Source organism: Bos javanicus, chromosome 10 (genome assembly GCF_032452875.1).
Source record: "Bos javanicus breed banteng chromosome 10, ARS-OSU_banteng_1.0, whole genome shotgun sequence".
NCBI lineage: Eukaryota > Metazoa > Chordata > Mammalia > Artiodactyla > Bovidae > Bos > Bos javanicus.
Genome location: NC_083877.1, coordinates 89,060,385 through 89,079,735, shown reverse-complemented (window position 1 = coordinate 89,079,735; position 19,351 = coordinate 89,060,385). Strand labels below are relative to the sequence as shown.

Here is a 19,351-nt window from a genome sequence, read left to right as displayed (position 1 = left end):
TAGCACCTAGCTGGACTTGGAGCTCAGCATTGAATCTGAGCCTGATATTCAAGGGATGCTGAAAGACAAGACATGGGTTGGAACGGGGGGCTCAGGGAAGCAAAGGAAAACCCACCACGTTTGTCCAAAACAATCCCACCATTGGTTGTGGATTTCAACAGACCTTCAGTAAAGCTTCGAAAGCCAATTCCATAAAATCTCATCTAAGGAGGGCAAGGAATAGGGACTGGCCTAGGGCGAGCCTTTGATCATCAGAATATGGAGAATTTTCTATACAGAGTTCTTATGGAACTACAACGCCTTTAAAAAAATTATTATAAAAATTAGAAAGCAACTGAAATGTCTCCTAGCTAGATGTCACACTCTGTCAAAGTGCTACCTAGTTGGGTTCAGGGACCATTCTGGATCCCATGAAGATGTCTGATATTTTTCATTCTTTCTTTCACTCTTTCTCCCTGGAGGAGGACATGGCAATTTCTAGTGCTGTCTACCTCACTTTCTGTGCCTATCTATCTGTGGTTCATGGGCTTCCCAGGTGGCGCTAGTGGTAAAGAACTCGCCTGCCAATGCAGAAGACAAGGGTTCGATCCCTGGGTCAGGAAGATCCCCTGGAGGAGGGCACAGCAACCCACTCCAGTATTCTTGCCTGGAGAAGCCCATGGACAGACGAGTCCCACAGATCGTGGTCCACAGGGTCAAGAACAAGAAGAGAAAAAGACTGCCAATAGGTAAGACATACAAAGTAGAAAGTACCTTAGAACAGGCTGCAAATCCTATGTAGATTATATGCAAAATACACATATGGCCCTCTAAACTATGTTACACCTTTTGGGAAAATCCCTGTGGAGGTAGTTGCAGCTGGAGAGAATGGAATGGCTACAAAAGCAGTCATCTGTAAGCGGCTGTGGCCATTATGAAGCCTGTCATGAAAATGACTAATATAGAGAATACAGACCATTTACTGGAACAGGCGAAGAAGATGCACTGTTCAGGAGGCAGGCCAGAAGTGGAAGGCCTCCATCACTGAAGCTAATACTGTCTCCCCCTTAAAACTGTAATAACCCACTCCCCTCTGATGGTTTTTAATCCTTCTTCCTTCCTTCATTCTGGCTGAGTAATTGGAGAAAGTATTTCAGGGGAGGGAGGAAGTCATTCATGGGGGAGGAGAAAAGATGCGGGAAGGAAAAAAAGCAAGTTATCTCTGCCAAGACTTCTCTCTCATTCAGTTGCAGGATAACTTTTCTCCCCCTGTAAAATCCACACATATCATCTCTTTTTCCATACTGAAGTGGAGAAATGAAATGTCACTAATTGCTGTAAGTGCCAAGTGCCAATGTTGAATTTTTATGAAGCGACAAGGACTTTTAAAAAGAGTAATTACATAAAATCAGAAGGTAATGGAAACATCCACCCCGATATTTCCGGAAGAGCTAAGGAGATGGTGAAGGTAGCAAGGGGTGGGGCTTGACAAAGAGAGAAGCCCCCAGTGACTCTGTGTCTGCGGAGTGACCGTGAATTTGGAAAAGAGGGAAGGGGATAGAAAAAAATACGCATTGTAGCATGTTAAGCACTTAAAAGAGAGGAAATTCAGTTAGCTTGGTAAAAGGACAGAACTGTAACAGTGGCTAGTATTTGTTGACTGTTTAACATATACCAGACATGCTAAGTGTCACGTAACATTAAATACATCTCTGTGGGAAAGGCATTGTTGTAATGTAGATTTTACAGGTAAGGAAGCTAAGACCTAGAGCCAAAATCTCACTACTTAGGAAGCGGTGAAATGCAGATGCTAAACCAGCAGATGGATTCTCCAGGCTGCATGATAACTGTGATAACTACTAGCTACCCTGTCTTAATTCAGTGCTGGTGGAGAAGCAAGAAGACACATCTTGAACAATTCAGGACCAGAAAATAGTGCCCGGACATGAATTCAACTTCATTTATGATCCTGGTACAGCATGACTGAAGGAGCCCCCAGGGCAACTGTTTTAAATAACTGGTCACCGTCTCCCTCTCCTCCATCTCCATCCCCAGCTTCTACTAAAATATGAAGCTCTTCCCTTCCTGGGTCCTTTCTGGGGGTTACTAGGCCATTAAGAGATGTTTATTCCTTGGAAGGAAAGTTATGACCAACCTAGATAGCATATTCAAAAGCAGAGACATTACTTTGCCAACAAAGGTCCGTCTAGTCAAGGCTATGGTTTTTCCTGTGGTCATGTATGGATGTGAGAGTTGGACTGTGAAGAAAGCTGAGCACCAAAGAATGGATGCTTTTGAACTGTGGTGTTGGAGAAGACTCTTGAGAGTCCCTTGGACTGCGAGGAGATCCAACCAGTCCATTCTGAAGGAGATCAGCCCTGGGATTTCTTTGGAAGGAATGATGCTGAAGCTGAAACTCCAGTACTTTGGCCACCTCATGTAAAGAGTTGACTCACTGGAAAAGACTCTGATGCTGGGAGGGACTGGGGGCAGGAGGAGAAGGGGACGACAGAGGATGAGATGGCTGGATGGCATCACTGACTGGATGGACATGAGTCTGAGTGAACTCCGGGAGTTGGTGATGGACAGGGAGGCCTGGCATGCTGCGATTCATGGGGTTGCAAAGAGTCAGACACGACTGAGCGACTGAACTGAACTGAACTGAAGCCACTTCCCTCATTAAAATTCAACTCTGAACACAAACTGCACTCAGGCCCCTGTCATTGCACTGCCTTGTTCCTGAGGCCATCAGGAAGCCAAGCTTAAGATCTTTCTTCAGAGACAGGAATGGCACAAGGACGTGTGAGAAGGAAGGATGGAGACACGCAGCCACAGGCTGAGGATGTCTACTGCCCCGGGGCAAGAGGGAGAAGCTTAAAAGGAAGGAGGCGGGGCCTGAAGGAAAACTCCACCCACCTCCACAGCTGTGTCTCAGACCAGCCCTTCCCCAGGCAATTCCCTGACCGGCATCATGACCTTCATCATGGACTTCAGTTTCCTTGTCCTACCTGGGGTTCTCTGGTGGCTTACAGCAGAGCTTTGACCTACTTAGCATTTTGACAAATGACTTGGCTGAGAACATCCATGACATGCTGTCTGGATGTTGTAATGAACCAGAGCAGAAAGAAATATCTAACCCGTTAGCCTTGAGAATCAGGGTCCCAAAGATGTGAGTGGACAAAAGCAAAATTTAATTTTAAGGGGGTAAATAGAAATTGTGGCCCTTAAGCACAACCTCCCACACTCTCCACAAACCCTCAAAAAAATCACAAGTAAAAAGAAGGCACCAGTTCCACTTCTTCTCAGCACTGACTACCAAAGTTAGGGTCTGGGTTCAGAGAACATTGCCATATATTAGGAGGGGCATTAAGGAGGTGGGAAGGTCCATGGGAGAAGAATCAGATGGTGGGAGTTCCAAAAGCACGTCACATGCAGAATGGCTGAAGGAACAGCTGTGTACAGCCCAAACATGAGAGCTAGATAAGGACATGAGTACTGCCTTCAAACATTTTTAAAGTTGCACATGCAAGTTAAAAGAGCACGTACATTCAGCAAGATGAGGGTGGAATGACAGGGGACGCGTCACTTGCCAGAATGCCGTAGAAGAGAGTCACAGTGAGGTTTTAGAAGATAACTAACAACTATTCCAACTCCAAAACATAGAGTTTCTATGAACCAAGCTGACCTCTGAAGAGGCCAAGCAACTCCTTACTGAGATGAACCATATGAACCTGCTGATATGTGACTGGTTTTGACCTACAAAAATGACAATTTTCAATGGTCCAAACTGATATCCAGAGACCACCACCCCTAATCAAAAAGGTAGTCATGAAACAAGGCTTTGCCGAATCACCCAACAGCAGTCGTGAACTGACACTGACACTTGGGAAGTTCAACCATTTGCATTCACGATGTTGGCTTTTCCACAAGCCCTGCACAATACTAGGGACAGAGTGAATAGTTGGGCTGATGATCGTGATGGCGTCCAGAGGAACACCTGTTGCTAGTTCTCTAGGGCAAGCGCTTCTGGGTTGGTCCCTCCATGATGCCACCACACTCCATCCTCGGCACTAAGCCCTGTGCAGGATGTTACTGTATTAGCTCACTCAGTATTTGCCTCTAGACCAACTCTGTTCTTACAGCATGGTGCCTGGACTGAACAGGAAATATTTCTTCGGAGGCATCCATGAGTCACCCATGGCATCTATATGGCATAGCCACAGGGAAGAAGAAAGAATGTCTGCAGCCACCTTCTCAATCTGGCCTACCTGGGAGGGTGTGGGGGCAGGGTGATAGAGGTGGGGTGGGGTTTCTTTTTCATGAATATCATGAAAGAAAGAGAGAGAAAGTCAAGCATGTCACTCCAAGGGTTAAAAGTGAAGTCGCTCAGTCATGTCTGACTCTTTGCCACCCCAAGGACTGTATCTTACCAGGCTCGTCCATCCATGGGATTTTCCAGACGAGAGTATTGGAGTGGGTTGCCATTGCCTTCTCCAGGGGATCTTCCCAACCCAGGGATAGAACCTGGGTCTCCTGCATGGCAGGCAGATGCTTTACCATCTAAGCCACCAAGGAAGCCCCTAAGGGGTAAAGAATCAGCAATTATGGCTTCTAGAAAAGACTCTTCCCAAAGAAGAGAAAGTCCTTGCTCTCCAAATGTTATGAACTTCTCTAAAATAGCTCTTTATTCAAGAGTGACATGAAGCTGGAAAGGACTTCGGATATGTTACATGAAATAATTGTGTCCAACTAGGCCATGGTGTGCTGGATTTTAAAAATCCAGGGATGAATTTGACAAAATCAAAGCATGGCCCCACGTCAAATACACCAATTGCACACATACAAAAGGGAAAGAAGTGGCTTAGCAGCAGTACACGTGAAATAGTAGAAGTTCTCAGTGATGTTAAGTTCAGTTTAATACTGTAGTCATTATATAAAAGTAAGGTCATTAATAGATGTAGAAGTCTAGAAAAAAGGAGCAGTGTAACATGAACCGGTTGCAACGTGTCCATGAACCTGTATGTGGTGTGGGCAAGGATGCAAAGAAAACTGTCATTTTTCAGAGAACAATGACCTGGATGAAAGAACTTAAAACCCTTGTATGAGAATGCCCAAAGAAACTAGAGATGTTTTGGCCTTTAGAAAAGAAAATCCTTAAAGACAAAAGCCCTGTCTTCAAACACTGGGAGTGTAATTAGATCTATTCTGTGCGTCTCCAAGGGCTGGAAGCAATACAGGTGGTGAAAGCTATAGTGACTCAGAATAAAGAAGAGCTTGTGAACATTCAGTGCTGCTAAAACGGAATGGCTAAAGGAGCAACGAGTTCCTCATCATTGCAGGGGTTCAGGTCTGAATAAGCTCATATGGAAGAGATTCAAAACTTAGGTGCACAGAGAGCTCAGCAACTTTGGGTCCTTTCCATGTCTGAAATGCTGATTCTAATAACAAAGCTTATGAGCACATACAGGATGCCAGGTAGTGGGGTGCAGGCATACTCTGTTCTCAAGAGTATGGCTCTCCCTGTCCTTCTAGCCCACAGTGGCCAGTGTGGACACATGGGGGACAATAAACAGCTAGCTATTGAATAGGGTATAATGAGGCAGGCTCCATAGCTCTGTGATCTAAGGTGCCATGGGAACTCAGGCGAAGTGGGGATCATTCATCCCATCCTCCCTTCCATCATGGGAGGTATACAATAGTGGTTAATACTGCTGCTTTCAAGTCCCTTCACTTTCCTTGAAAACATGGTTTTCAAACTTTGGTCCTATCAGATTACCTAGGAGCAACGTCTTACTTCAGTTAGACTGGATCGCATTCATTAGCTTTCCAGGTGACTTTAACTGTTTTATTATTTATTTGGCTACACAGGGTCTTCGTTGCAGCAGGCAAACTCTTAGCTGCAGGGATCTAGTTCCCTGACGAAAGATGGAACCAGGGCACTCCACACTGGGAGTGCGGAGTCTTAGCCAGTGGACCACGAGGGAAGTCCCCGGGTAATTTTCATGTTTACCATTGCTCTAAATAATCCAAAATCTGAATGCAAATCCCAGCCCTGTCTCTTGCTAACTGGGATATTAAGCAAGTTAACTATTCTGTGCCTTTTCCTGTAAAATATCTGCATGTCACATGTAAAGTATCTTAGGATCACTGTGACAGTCACACGCAACCACACACAAAGAGCACTTCTGAGAGCTCATGGCACACAGGAAGGGCTGGGAAGCTTGTAGCCACTGCTGTTATTCAGGAGACTGGCATATCTAGGCCCTGTCTCCTCCACACCCCCACCCTCCCGTCTCTTGCCAACAGCACTTCTCCAGGAAGCCGGCAGCTCTAGGAGACCACCTGCCCAGGCATCCTCAGCTGCCTGCCTCCACGGTCACGGTCGGCTAAGTGACCCCACAAGGGCACCCACTGTCCTCAACACTGCGCTGCTAGTTCCTGAGGCCCAGCCCCACACACTGACTAGCTTAGCCCAAGTCCTTTCTAGACTTCTCGAGGCAGGTCGTCAGAATGAGAGGGTCTCCGAGGCTGCCATAAATAGGCTGGTGACTCAGCTGAGTTACATGGATGTTCTGGGGCCTCCATTTTCTCTCCTACACAAGGAAGAACTGGTCCAGAATAGTTTCTCTTTGGTCTCACCAATGGCATTTTGAGCAGCACAGTCTTCAAGTGAGACTCTCCCATATATTGCAGCACATTTAGCGTTGATTGGTCCTTCCTCCTAAATGCAACCAATGGCTCCTTATCACTGGCACAGCAAATATCCATACCACACCCATGGCAGGGACAGTACTAACCCACTGAGACTATAGGATCGCTTCCAGGCCTTTTCCAGCTCTGACCTTGCCCTCCAGAACAGAGAAACAAAGTGGACCACAGCCAGCATGCTGGTGAGTCGGACTTGCCACGACAGTAAAGGAGGCAACTTTAAAAGGCTCTACAAAGAGGCACCAGGGCCAAGTGATCTGCTTCTTCGAGTTAGCCAAAGCTGGAGGCACGCTGGGACGCGGCTCCTTACTCACACTTACTCATCAAGAACGGCCACGGGAGCCAAGGGGGTCTTCCCGGGCCCCAGCCGGGCAATTGGCTGGGAGCTGAGCGCTGTTAGCCCAGCCAAGGGCCCCTTTCCAATCCAATTACACACAGCAGTGCTGGATTTCCTACAGCCTGCAGCCTCCACTGAGCTGAGCCCAAGAGATGGGCACTGAATGAACACAGAAGGCTGAGTTACCTTCTGTCTCGGGTAAGCCCCAATAAAAAGCAGCCTGTCTTTCAAAGGAACGTGGGGTAAAGTGAAAAGCTGATTCTGGAGCACTTTCACTGAACAAGCATTTACTCCATGCCTATGATGTACTGGCATTGTTCCAGGCCGAGACCATACAGCACGGGAGTGTACCTTCGTGGAGCGGATGCTCTAGATGGAACTCCGTATGAGACATCCCCAGGGCCAGACACATCAACATTTGCATCCTGCTCCACCACTTTTTCCTGGGTGGAGCTGATGAGTTAGCATTCCTGAGAGTTTGTTCTTGAGTGAAGTGGGTCTAATAACAGGATCTTGGACACGTCAAAAGAATTAACTGGTAGACATGAAAACTTAGTACTTTAGTGCCCTGCTCAAAACACAAGCTCAATAAATGTCAGATGTTTTTCCTAATAAGTAAGAGAGAAAAGCAAATGGGACTGTTGCCCAAAGGAACAGGAAAGAAAAGACAAAAAATATACCGGGCAGCACTGGAGTTGGGAACCGCCAGTCTCTGGCAATGGAAGATATGACATTTTCCTGAGTCCTTCTTCCCAAGGGGGCTTAGTTACTGGCCTAATCACAGATCCTCAGAATGGAAGAAGCCTGAGAGGGCATTTGATTTAAATAAACCTGATACCCAGAGAGGCTTATGATTTACCTAAGGCCACACAATTCCTGGGGAAAGTGAGAGGCAAAGAGAGTCAGAAGGACAAAGCAGAGATCCCAGACTGCATTTAAATCCTGATGCCTGCCATACTTGCTTCTGGCCTGGGGCAAAGGATATAATGTTTTAAAGACCAATATTTATCATCTGTGAAGTGGTGGAGGCCTGGCACGTGAGGGGCCCTCTCTACATATCAGTCCACTTTCCACCCTCTTACTGGGATGTCTTGGCCTCACTTGAAAGCAGTGCTTGCCAGGATCCAAGCTGGCGGGACCTCTTTAGGGACCTCTTTACTGAAAGCATAAAGAACAGGATGGATGCGAGAAAGTGTGAGATGAGAAGACAGCAGTTTAGAGGGGTCTACAGCAGAGGAGAAGGGGGTGGCCAAGGATGAGATAGTTAGATAGCATCACTGACTCAGTGGACATGAGTTTGAGCAAACTCTGGAGATAGTGAAGGACAGGAAAGCCTGGCGTGCTGAGTTATGGGGTCACAAAGAGTCAGACACGACTGAGCGACTGAACACCACCACAGCTGAGGAAGCATGCCTCTGAACAGTGAGGGGCAGCAAGACACAGGCAAAAGAATATTTTATTTTGCTTTTAAACTTCTCTAAGTATTTTCAGTTGTAAAATGGAAACACATGTGGAAAGAACCAAATGCGATAACTTACAATAGTAGCTAATTAATACATTGCTTACTCTGTGCCAGGCACTGCTCTAAAGACTTGACTTGCTTGAGCTTATTTAATCTTCACAATAGTCCCATGAGATAGGTATTTGTTGTCCCCATTTTACAGATGAGGAATGTAGGGTCCACAAACGAAAAGTTACCTGAACAGGCCATGCTGTGCTGGGATAGAGACAGGGTGTCAACCTGCCTCTGGCTCCAAGCCTATGCCCTAAGCCAGAGGTGACAAACTTCCTCTGTAAAGGGCCAGATGGTAAATCTTTTAGGTTCTGCAGCTCAGAGAGCTGTGTCTACATCATAGCAGCTCCCCTCTGCTTTTGCAAAGCAGCTACAGACAATACAGAAATGAACAAGTGGGCCTATGTTCCAAAAAACTTTGTAAACACTGACATTTGAATTTTATAAAAGTTTTGCATCACTAATTCTTCTTCTTCTGATTGCTTCCAACTATTTAAAAAGTGAAAAATCGCCCTCAACTCAAAGGCCATATGAAAGCAGGGAGCTATCTTGCCTCACATACATGAGAAGGGCCCAAACAGTGACCTGTGCAGACCACGTGGTGGATCAGCGTCCATTCTCTTTTCTTTCCCTAATCTTCTTCTTAGCTCCTGTCAACCCAGAAAGTGGATATTTCGCTCTGTCCCCAGCAGATGAAACCAGGAATAGGGCTTTAGCAAAAAGAGTGCTGCACTCTCCTTAATAAATACGGCCCTGTTCGTCCCAAGGAGACTGGGGATTTTAGGTCAGTGTCTCTCCAGCGCTAACAGGCAGACCCCAGGGACCTTGGTCAAACGCAGAGGTCTAGGGAGAGGCCTGAGATCCTGCCTTTCTAATGGGCTCCTGGGTGAGGCTAATGCTACTGGGTCTGTGGGTCGGGTCTCCTCTAGGAGCAGCCAGCTTTGAGAGCAAACCCTCTGTGTCCATAAACACAAGTCAGCTGTGTCAGGCACTGTCTTCTGTGAACAGCGCCCCTCAGGCCAGATGAGGGACTCCCTGGAGACATAGCAGGGTTCAGGACAAGTCAGCAGATTCCCTCTCCAAGGGCAGCAGTGAGATGACTTACATGGGAGGAGGAAGACAAGGAGGGGCAGAGATCCAGAGCATGCACAGGGAGACCTGAGCACAAGCCGTCAGCTGCTTCCGGCCATAGCTGACCACGGTCCCCCCGGCCCCAGGCAGACAGGTGCCCCTCCTCCCGCACCTGCCAGGGTTCTGATGGACCGAGGCAAGAGGCCTATTTCCCTCATCAGGCCTCTGAATAACTAGGGCATTTCCACAAGGTCACCGTCATTCATTTAAATTCCAGCTCTAATCAGCAGGCTGAGCCGGAGAAATTATCCCTTCGGAGCAGAGATGCTGTCAGTGAAGCACTATAAACAGCGGCCCCCCCACCAGAGCCCCCTGCCTGCCCCAGGGAGGGAGAGGACTCAAGGGGGTCTCCCATCCACAGGCCCCAGCCCTGCTTCCTGCCTCCGAGGTCCTCCATCCACCCCGTCTTCTTCCTCGCCTCCAAAGCACTTCCTCTCCCCTTGGCAGAGAGTTCTGGAACACACAGGAAGTGGGGAGAGGACTAAGAGTTTGGCAGAGCTGGGAGGGCAGCTCAAAGACAAACCCTATCAGCCAGGAGCATGGGATCAGCATCTGATAGGAATCCCTTCAGGGCCCCAGATGGGGTACGTGGCCTCAGAGATGTCCCCTTCCCCTCCCTGGGCCTGCGTCTCCTCCTCTGAAAAGTGAGAGTTGCAGTCCTTAGACAGGATTCCCTTGGAGCTCCAACGTGTCTCGAGACCCTGCAGACCCACAATGCCCCTGGTGCTTGTGGCCATACTTTCTGCTCGAGAAATATTTCCAAGGCCCTCCTATGGTGCCATGCTCCACCGAGCAGAGTTGGGAATGCAAAAACGCCCAAGATGCACACAGCTCTGCCTTGAAAATACCAGAGTTTTTAAAGAAAAAGGCGCAGGCTTTGGAGACAGACAGATCTGAGATCCTGGTTGGTCCTAGCAACTGGCGACTGTGACCAGTTACTGGACCTCTCTGCGTCTCCTTGTCCTCTTCTGGAGTGTGGATCCCGACCCAGAGGGGCTGATGTGAAGAGTCAACCAGAGAATGCATGGCAGGCATCAGAGCTGCGGGTCCCTCCCCTCCTTCCAGTCAGCGCACCACAAGCGCCTCTTGCCACTTCGTTATCTTGAACCTCCCTCCCAAGGACTAGGAGGAGGGGCTGTGCACTTTCCCATATGGAAGTCCATCTGAATACCGCCTGCCTTTTTCTCCTATCAGGACACTATCGCTGAGTCCCCAGCCCATCTCCCGGACCTTAGGAGAAGTGCCAGGCCCCTTCTCCAGCTGTATTTTACAGGAGGGTTACTTCTAACCAATCTCCTCATCATGTAGAATTAATCAATTAATCAATTGTCCCTTTACAGTCTTCCAGCAGCCCCTGGATAAATAGTTACATTAGGTCATAAAATCCCCAATTTGTCTTCCTGAGGGGAAGGGGGAGAAAAAAAAAGAAACTCAGAGAACCACTAAAGGCCTCTCGTTTGAGAGCCGCAGCCCCACTGGCTCCAGATTGCTTGGCCAGGAGCGCCGAGAGGCGGGAGGGGGCCCGCTGACCTCAGCCAGGGCTGGGCAGTGCAGGTTGCCTCCTGCCACCTCAAGGGCTGCAGGGAAGTTTCTGGACCGGCGATTTGCTTCAGGCTAGAAACCACACATACACACACAAGGCCAAAGGTCAGTGAGGAGACAAAATGGGCAATCCGCTCTTGACTCCTCAAGGGCAGAATGGAGAAGGGTCAGAATTAGGCTGGAATCCCCCACTTGGCCAAGGGACTCGGCTCAGGACCTCACCTCCTGGCCTCAACTCCCTCAACAGAAAAACGGGGCTCAGGCAGTGTGCCTCGGAGGGTTTTCAAGAGAGCAAGACGAGATAGTGGCCGTGAGGCTGAGATAGTGCGGTGTTGTGCTGGTGATCGCTGCTATTTCTAAGGTAGGCTCATGGGTGACCTCTGCCCCTTTGGAGAGATGGCGGGGGCACCTATGGGTCCACGGCATTTCACCCCACCAGGGCCAGTGTGGCACCTCCTGTGAGAATTAGGGAAAGGTGCCCCTGGGTCAGAGGCTGCCCTCTGGGTGCAGGCGTAGCAAAACGCAGGTTGGGGTTTGGCCTCCACGCATTACCTGAGCAGGGAGCCGCTACACAGGACATAAGACACACAGGTCTAGGTGAAGACCCTGGGTCATCTCTGCCGTGAACCAGGAAGAGAAGGGGTTCAGCCAAATGGCACTCAAAAAATGTTGGTGTTGGGCTTACTCCCTCATTTGAAGTATCCTAGAAAACATCAGCTTAGCAGAGAGACAGACCTCCCTGGACCCCCCTCTTTAAATTAGCAACTTCATTTTTACCTGCTTCATTTTTTTTCCACAGCGCTCATTACCCACCACCTGATACAATAGATATGCTGATATATATATATACATGTACATATATACTATACACACACATATTTTTAGTTGCCTGTGCTGTGCTGTGCTTAGTCGCTTCAGTCGTGTCCAACTCTTTGCAACCCCATGGACTCCAGCCTGCCAGGCTCCTCTGTCCATGGGGATTCTCCAGGCAAGAATACTGGAGTGGGTTGCCATGCCCTCCTCCAGGGGATCTTCCCAACCCAGGGATGGAACCCAGGTTTCCCTCAATGCAGGTGGATTCTTTACCATCTGACCCACCAGGGAAGCCCATGAGTACTGGAGTGGGTAGCCTATCCCTTCTCCAGGGGATCCTCTGGACCCAGGAATTGAACCGGAGTCTCTTGCATTGCAGGCAGATTCTTTACCAGCTGAGCTACCAGGGAAGCCTTTCAGTTCTTTGTCTTCCTCTGTCTATAGATACTTTTACTATAGTATCTATAGTAAAAGATATATGAGGACAGGGATGAGCTTCTGTTTTGCTCACTTTTTCATCTCTAGTGCCTAGAACAGTGCCTGGTACATTGTAGGTTCTTGATAAATGTTAGCTCAGTGAATGGCTGAATTAAAATATTATTATATAGAATAAATTAAATGATATCTTCCTAGAAAATTCTGTCCTGCGCTCTGGTTCAAACTCTGCTTATTTTCAAAGGTGAGTGACAGGCAGACGACAACAGAGGCAGGGAAGCCCTGTGTATTTGCTAGGGATGACAGTATTACCCTTTTATGTTGTGTAAGATGGCACGGAGACCAATGGTCAGAAACTCCACTTAAGTCTGGGTGATTCTTTTACATATTCAAAATCAATAAAGGATAAAGTCCTTTGGAAAGGCTGCTACAGATAAAGTCACATTACCTCTGAGCAAAAATAAATGATAGTCCTATTAGGAAATACTTACGAGATCTTCAAGTGAAGAAATTCAGGGATGAGACCCCACATGTTCCAATGGAGTATGCATGGCTTTGCAGTCTGAAAGCCCCAAGTTCAAACTCCAGTCCTCTGACAAGCCCTATGATCTTGGACAAGCTGCTTAACCTATCAGGCCCTATATTTCCTTCACATTAAAATGTATTTAACAATACTTCTCCTCTATTGATGCTATGAGAATTAAATGTTAAAAAGATTAAATAAGAAAATATATGTGAAAATACCTAAGAAAGATGATACCCGCTTCTTATTTGGTAGGGTTATTCTTCTTAACCCAAAGTTCTATACAATTTAGTGTGGTGGGAAACCATCAGAAGTCACCTGATCATCTATCATCTACAGACAGATATTTATAGATATCACCTGATATCTATCATCTATCTATAAATGGTTGTTCCTCTCCTATGAGTCTATGTTTGTGTGTACATATACATCTGTCTATAAACACACATTGCCTACAATTAGGACTCTGGATGAATATTCATTTGTCCATTGATGAAAATGACAAGAATCATTATTCTTTCTTCTATTTTTCATTCATTTATTCTTTTTTTTTTAAACAGGGAACATGTACTAGTTATATAACCATTAGAAAAAAATATTGCTTTTTCCATTGTGGAAAAGTAAAGTCAATTCTTAGAATATAAAGAAAGAAACCTTCTTTTACCCACATTGTATTTTCCATGCTAAGTATGTCATATTTTCAACCTTTAACCACTTAAAGCTATAAGATAGTAGCTTAAAGATATGTAGATTTTTGAAGACAAGGCAAAAAATGCTTACTAAATTGGAGAATACATATCCTAATAATATATTTTTAAAATATTTTCAAAAAATGCTCAATTTCCACTTCTTTTCTTCACCCAGAAATATTAATCAGAAGATAGTAATTGTATAAGTATGGGAACCACATTCCTTTGGTTTGAAAATGGTTCTTCAAAGCCAATACAAATTCATCAATTTGTAGCCAATACAAATTCATCAAGACGTGAAGGCACGTCTCATAAACCTAAATCAATGAAAATGCAACGTGTTCAGATTTTTGCTCTGTGTAGAGTCCCTAGAAAAAGGTCTCACTCAGAGTCAAACCATGCACAATCTGGCAGAGGGGAAATTTCCACAGCAGCTGTGCAAACACAAAGACTCACCTGGACCTTGACTGACATCTGTGGCAGCATTTTCAAAGGGAGGGAAACAGAGAGGCGAGAAAGAGGGAGAAAAAGAAGAGTGTTAGCAACACGCACACACAATGCAACGTGCCCTTGCATGACCATCAAGTTCATGCAAGACCCCAAAGATGCTCAGACTCTGAGCATTTAGCTCTACCTTCACCCAAAAGCCACCCATGCAAGCCGAGGGGCCAAGCTCCCTTTCCACTATGCATGTAGCAAGAGAGCTGAACTTCGCATCTGTCCGGAAAGACATCCTCCAGGAATCAGATAGGGCCACAAAGAGCCAAGCAGACCGGGATCCTGCAAGAATATTGGTTAAAATATTCTGGTTGATTTCTGCATACCCACACCCAAACAGTTTTCCTCCCCTCCGGATGCAGAACACTGGACAAGAAGTCAAGCAAGGTTTCTGCACAGAGAGAAAAACAGTGATAAACCACTCCCTTAAGGAACAAAGGAAAAGAGGTATAACAACTAACAGCAAGTTGCAGCGTCGTTCAGCTCATAGTACTGAAGGACACAAGGTCACAAAACATTTATAATTCCCTCCCGACCCAGGATTCCCAGTGACCATTCTTCATCACAGACAGCGGTGTGTGTGTATGAGATTGCATGTGAGTAGGTCATTTGCCACACAAATTGAAATTCTGCCTCTCCCTTTCATTTTTCTCCTTGCTTTTCACCCCATCATTAATGACAGAAATTGCCATTGGAAATCACTTCTGACAACTACAAATAAACATCCAGCTCTGGAAAGGTTGACATTTGAATTAAACCAATGAGCTTTCAAAAAATGAAGAACGGGTTCATGCCCACCATCTCCATGTACACAATCTCCTCCTCCTCCCCTCAAATGTAAAATAGAATTATGCTGGGGAAGCCCAACCCAGAGCAGCCAAAGCCTTGTTGTTAATAGAATCCCTAGACCTGACCTGGTAAGATAGCCTACGGCTCAGGAGAAGAAACGGGGCTACTTCAGGAAACCACTGGCCATCCAGGCCAACCTGGGTGACCCCCTTAAAATCACTGACAACGGTGGGTCTGGGACATCCATGGATGTTGTCTAGTTTAATTCTTTTTCATTAAGATGGAGGATGAAATACGCTGAGAGTCTTGTCCAAGGTCACACAGCTAGTTCAGGAAACAGATCCTAGGAGAGGCCCTGGATCCCGTGAATCCCACCCAATCCATACTTCATTCGACTGAAATCCAGGTCCCTCTAGGCTGCATGTGACATCAATTCAGTTTGCAAGCTCAAGTGAGCCCCTGAACCCACAGGGAAGGCAGTGAGAGATTGACTCCCAGATAACCCTACAAGGGGGTCATGGATTATCCTGTGTACCTCTAACCTGTGGCTAACAGATTTGCTAAATTCCAGCAGGTTCTTTGGGCAACAGGTTCTTCAGGGCTTTTGCTCCCAGGAAAATCCAGGCACTGACCTAACCCACAGCAACAGCTGGGCATTTCTCCAGCCCACACTCTGCATTTCCTGAAGACTGTATATTCCCAATGAGACTATAGAGAGCTCTGAATCATTCCTCAGCCACACCCCCTTCCAGGTTTTCTGGTGAGTTGTTAGATTCAGGGGTGGAGTAGCAGCAAAGAGGAAGAGCCAAAATAGAAGAGGTGGGAAGGGAAACATGCTGCATAAATAACTAAGCAAGGTCATTAACTATGACTGATGGACTGCCTAGAATAGTGGTCATTAGAATACCCCGTCATTAAACAGGATATCGAACTATTTCAATGTGGTAGAGTTCAGTGGGGAAAGGGTCAGCACTGTTATTCATAGAAACACACTCTCTGGGGACACCAAGACCCAAGGGAGATAGGATACCTTGGAGCCCCAAAGTTCATTCAACACTAAATTGCCTATTTGGGCACTATAGTTACAACCCTAAATTATGGAGACAGATAGTCCAAGTTCAGATCCTGACCCACTCGATGACCTTGGGTCAATCATTGAACTTCTGAGTTGTTTTCTTCAGTTATAAAATGGGAAGATAACACAGCCTCCCCATGTAAGTGTTACTAGAATTAAAGGAGATTAAATACTTGTAAACCACTTAACTCAGGACAAGGCAAACATTGCATAAATGTTAGCTGCGCTGATTGTTATCAGTTTGAATTACCAGGGACAGAATTACCCAAAAACGTTGACCAGATGGCTCCCTGAAAACATCAAGAGACCACAGGAATTAAGGTGTATTTTGTTTAGTGATTTGGGTTCAACTTATGCTTGTGAATGAAGACCTTGCCGCAGCCCTCCCCTCCTGGATCTCTTTCCTCCCTCCCAATCTCCAGCAAGAAGTGGGTCAAAGGGGAGTTCAAAAATTCTAGGTGAGAATAAGCAGGGATCAAAACAAATGCCTTTGTTACTTCGTTTTCCCTTGTGAAGCCTTAATACAGCGCACTTCTAGTCCTGCATAAAAAATACAGCATCCCTTCTTGCAAAAGAGGAGCAAGAAGGCCACCAAGAAAAACCCCTTTAGCTGTGGGGGTGGCGGGGGGGAGGTGGGCAGTCAGGGTCCAAGCTCAGTTCTTGGCCGTGACACCACACTGCAGGCAGCTCTAAGAATTTATGTCCAACTTGAAGAAAAGAGAGATATCGTGTCACCTGGCACCTGTTTCAAGAAGCAATGAGTGACCTGAATTTCTGCATTCGATTCTGACCAACAGAATGAAACAGCAAAGGTTTGGGCAGGCAGGGGTGGTGGTGGGAGAGGGGAATAGGGGGTGATTTTAAAGCTCAACATTCAGAAAACCAAGATCATGGCATCCGGTCCCATCACTTCATGGGAAATAGATTGGGGAAACAGTGGAAACAGTGTCAGACTTTATTTTTCTGGGCTCCAAAATCACTACAGATGGTGACTGCAGCCATGAAATTAAAAGACGCTTACTCCTTGAAAGGAAAGTTATGTCCAACCTAGATAGCATATTCAAAAGCAGAGACATTACTTTGCCAGCAAAGGTCCGTCTAGTCAAGGCAATGGTTTTTCCTGTGGTCATGTATGGATGTGAGAGTTGGACTGTGAAGAAGGCTGAGCACCGAAGAATTGATGCTTTTGAACTGTGGTGTTGGAGAAGACTCTTGAGAGTCCCTTGGACTGCGAGGAGATCCAACCAGGCCATTCTAAAGGAGATCAGCCCTGGGATTTCTTTGGAAGGAATGATGCTAAAGCTGTAACTCCAGTACTTTGGCCACCTCATGCGAACAGTTGACTCATTGGAAAAAGACTCTGATGCTGGGAGGGATTGGGGGCAGGAGGAGAAGGGGATGACAGAGGATGAGATGGCTGGATGGCATCACTGACTTGATGGACATGAGTTTGAGTGAACTCCGGGAGTTGGTGATGGACAGGGAGGCCTGGCGTGCTGCGATTCATGGGGTCGCAAAGAGTCGGGCACGACTGAGCGACTGAACTGAACTGAACTGAGAACCTCAACAGTATCCATCTGTTACATGGTCCATCCAGCATCCTTTCCTCCTCCTTTTTGTAACAAGTCCCAACTGTTTTCTGGGAAACCTCGTTTCCCACCCTTAATCCCTGTGGTTTGGTAAAAGATGACCCCCACCCCCACCCAAGGGTAGGCATGCCATTCAGGCCAGGTCATAGGAATTAGCAGAGGGAGAAGGGGTCCACAGCTGAGTTACTGGGATTCAGGCTCAGGCTCTTCAGGTGGCGTGGACTTTGTGCCAGTTAGAGCTTTCTGCGCTTGTTCCTTATCTGTAAAGTGGGTGTGACGATAGTTCCTACTTCCCAGGATTGTGATGAGCAGCTCAGATCAGCGCTTAGCCTGCAGAAAGCCCTCAGTCAGTGTCAGCTGGTAATACTACTACCTTCAAGGGTATTTTATTTTAAAGCAACAAACTTTTCTGTGGACACACAGCAAGGAAGGTTGACCTTGGAACAGCTGGGGCATCAAATTCCATGCCTTGCTCCTGCCCCACTTCCAAGGTGATCATCACCAAAGCCCCGCTGTCTGTCATTGCTGTGGGTCACAGCCTGGAGTCTGCGTGTGAAGGAGTAACATGGGGCCCCGGGACAAATCAGAGGAAATATACATATATGTAAATATGTGTATCTCAGTTTTTTTGGTAGATAAAAAGTGGGGGCAAATGGCTGCAGAGAAGACAGCTGACAACCAGATGAGATCGCTCTAGGAAAGGTGGCATCCTCTCCCGTCCCAGTACCTCCTCGGTTGCCTCCTGCTGTTTTATTTCCTCACACTGCTGGGCCTGTAGTTTTCCAGAGCACTACTGCATTTAAATCTATATTCTATTTTCTCTTCTAGAAAATAGGTCAGACCCAAGGCAGAGTTCACCAGGTGGGGTCCCAGGAGGTTTGGCTGGGCCACGCCTCCAGGAACCTGGCTGGGCAGTCTGCCCCATGCTCCCCAAAGCTCCTCCAGGGGCCTGGGGTGGGAGGTTGGGAGGTATAAAAGCAGCAAGTGGGGGAATCTTGGACTTTCACTCTTGAAATGACCTAGCCCAAATGAGAGGTGAGGTGGGAGGGCTCCCCCCACCCCCATGGAGCTATTTTCTGCAACAGCAGCAGATGGAGGGTCCTTTCATTCCCCTACTTGGTTACAAGAACCTGAGCTCCCCAAACTGCAGGAAATTGTTTCCTTTGAACTTTAAAATAACCATGCTGAGCATATGCACTTGTAGCTGAGATTATTGTTGAATACGCAATAAGCGTCCGTGGGGGCACTAAGTAGAGGTGGGCCTGGCCTCATTTATTTCTTCCCTGGTTGTGATGCCAAAGAGAGTGGGTGAAGGGCAGCGGTGGCTTTCAAATCCTTCCTCTCCTGTGCCTTGCCCATCCCTGGTTTGAGCATGGCACCCCAAACAGAGGTGGCCCCAGGCTGGAACAGGATCCTTTTCATCAAGATCCCCTGCCCCCAATTATTTCTCAAGCACCTGCTACCCACCAAGGTCAGTGTGAGTGCTAGAGCTTGGAAGACAGGAGACAGGCCAACCTTCAGCGCTCTTGTCAAACAGCAGAAGTAACTAACATGAATTGAGGCGGTCCTGCCTACAGCCTATGAATTTGTTATTCTTCTGCCTGCCTGAACAGTCTTTGTCAGACATGGGTAAGACTATTCCTCACTTTCTTCAGATATCAGTTCAAATGTTACTTCTTAGAAGGATTTTCTTTAACCACCTTCTCTAAAATAGGAAGCCTCCTCTTCCA

The 19,351-nt window shown here is 46.9% G+C and overlaps 1 protein-coding gene and 1 non-coding gene across 2 annotated transcripts in view; both read right to left on the bottom strand.

The window, feature by feature from the left end:
• LOC133255253 (neurexin-3) overlaps positions 1-19,351 on the bottom strand; it is an 887,522-nt gene that overhangs the window by 756,920 nt on the left and 111,251 nt on the right. Inside the window, exon 3 of the mRNA XM_061429773.1 lies at positions 14,127-14,144. Within this exon, the coding sequence (XP_061285757.1) occupies positions 14,127-14,144 (18 nt within the window). The remainder of the gene's footprint in view (positions 1-14,126; positions 14,145-19,351) is intronic.
• TRNAG-GCC (transfer RNA glycine (anticodon GCC)) lies at positions 4,483-4,554 on the bottom strand. Its single transcript has one exon. It is a non-coding gene; the product is annotated as a tRNA-Gly (tRNA).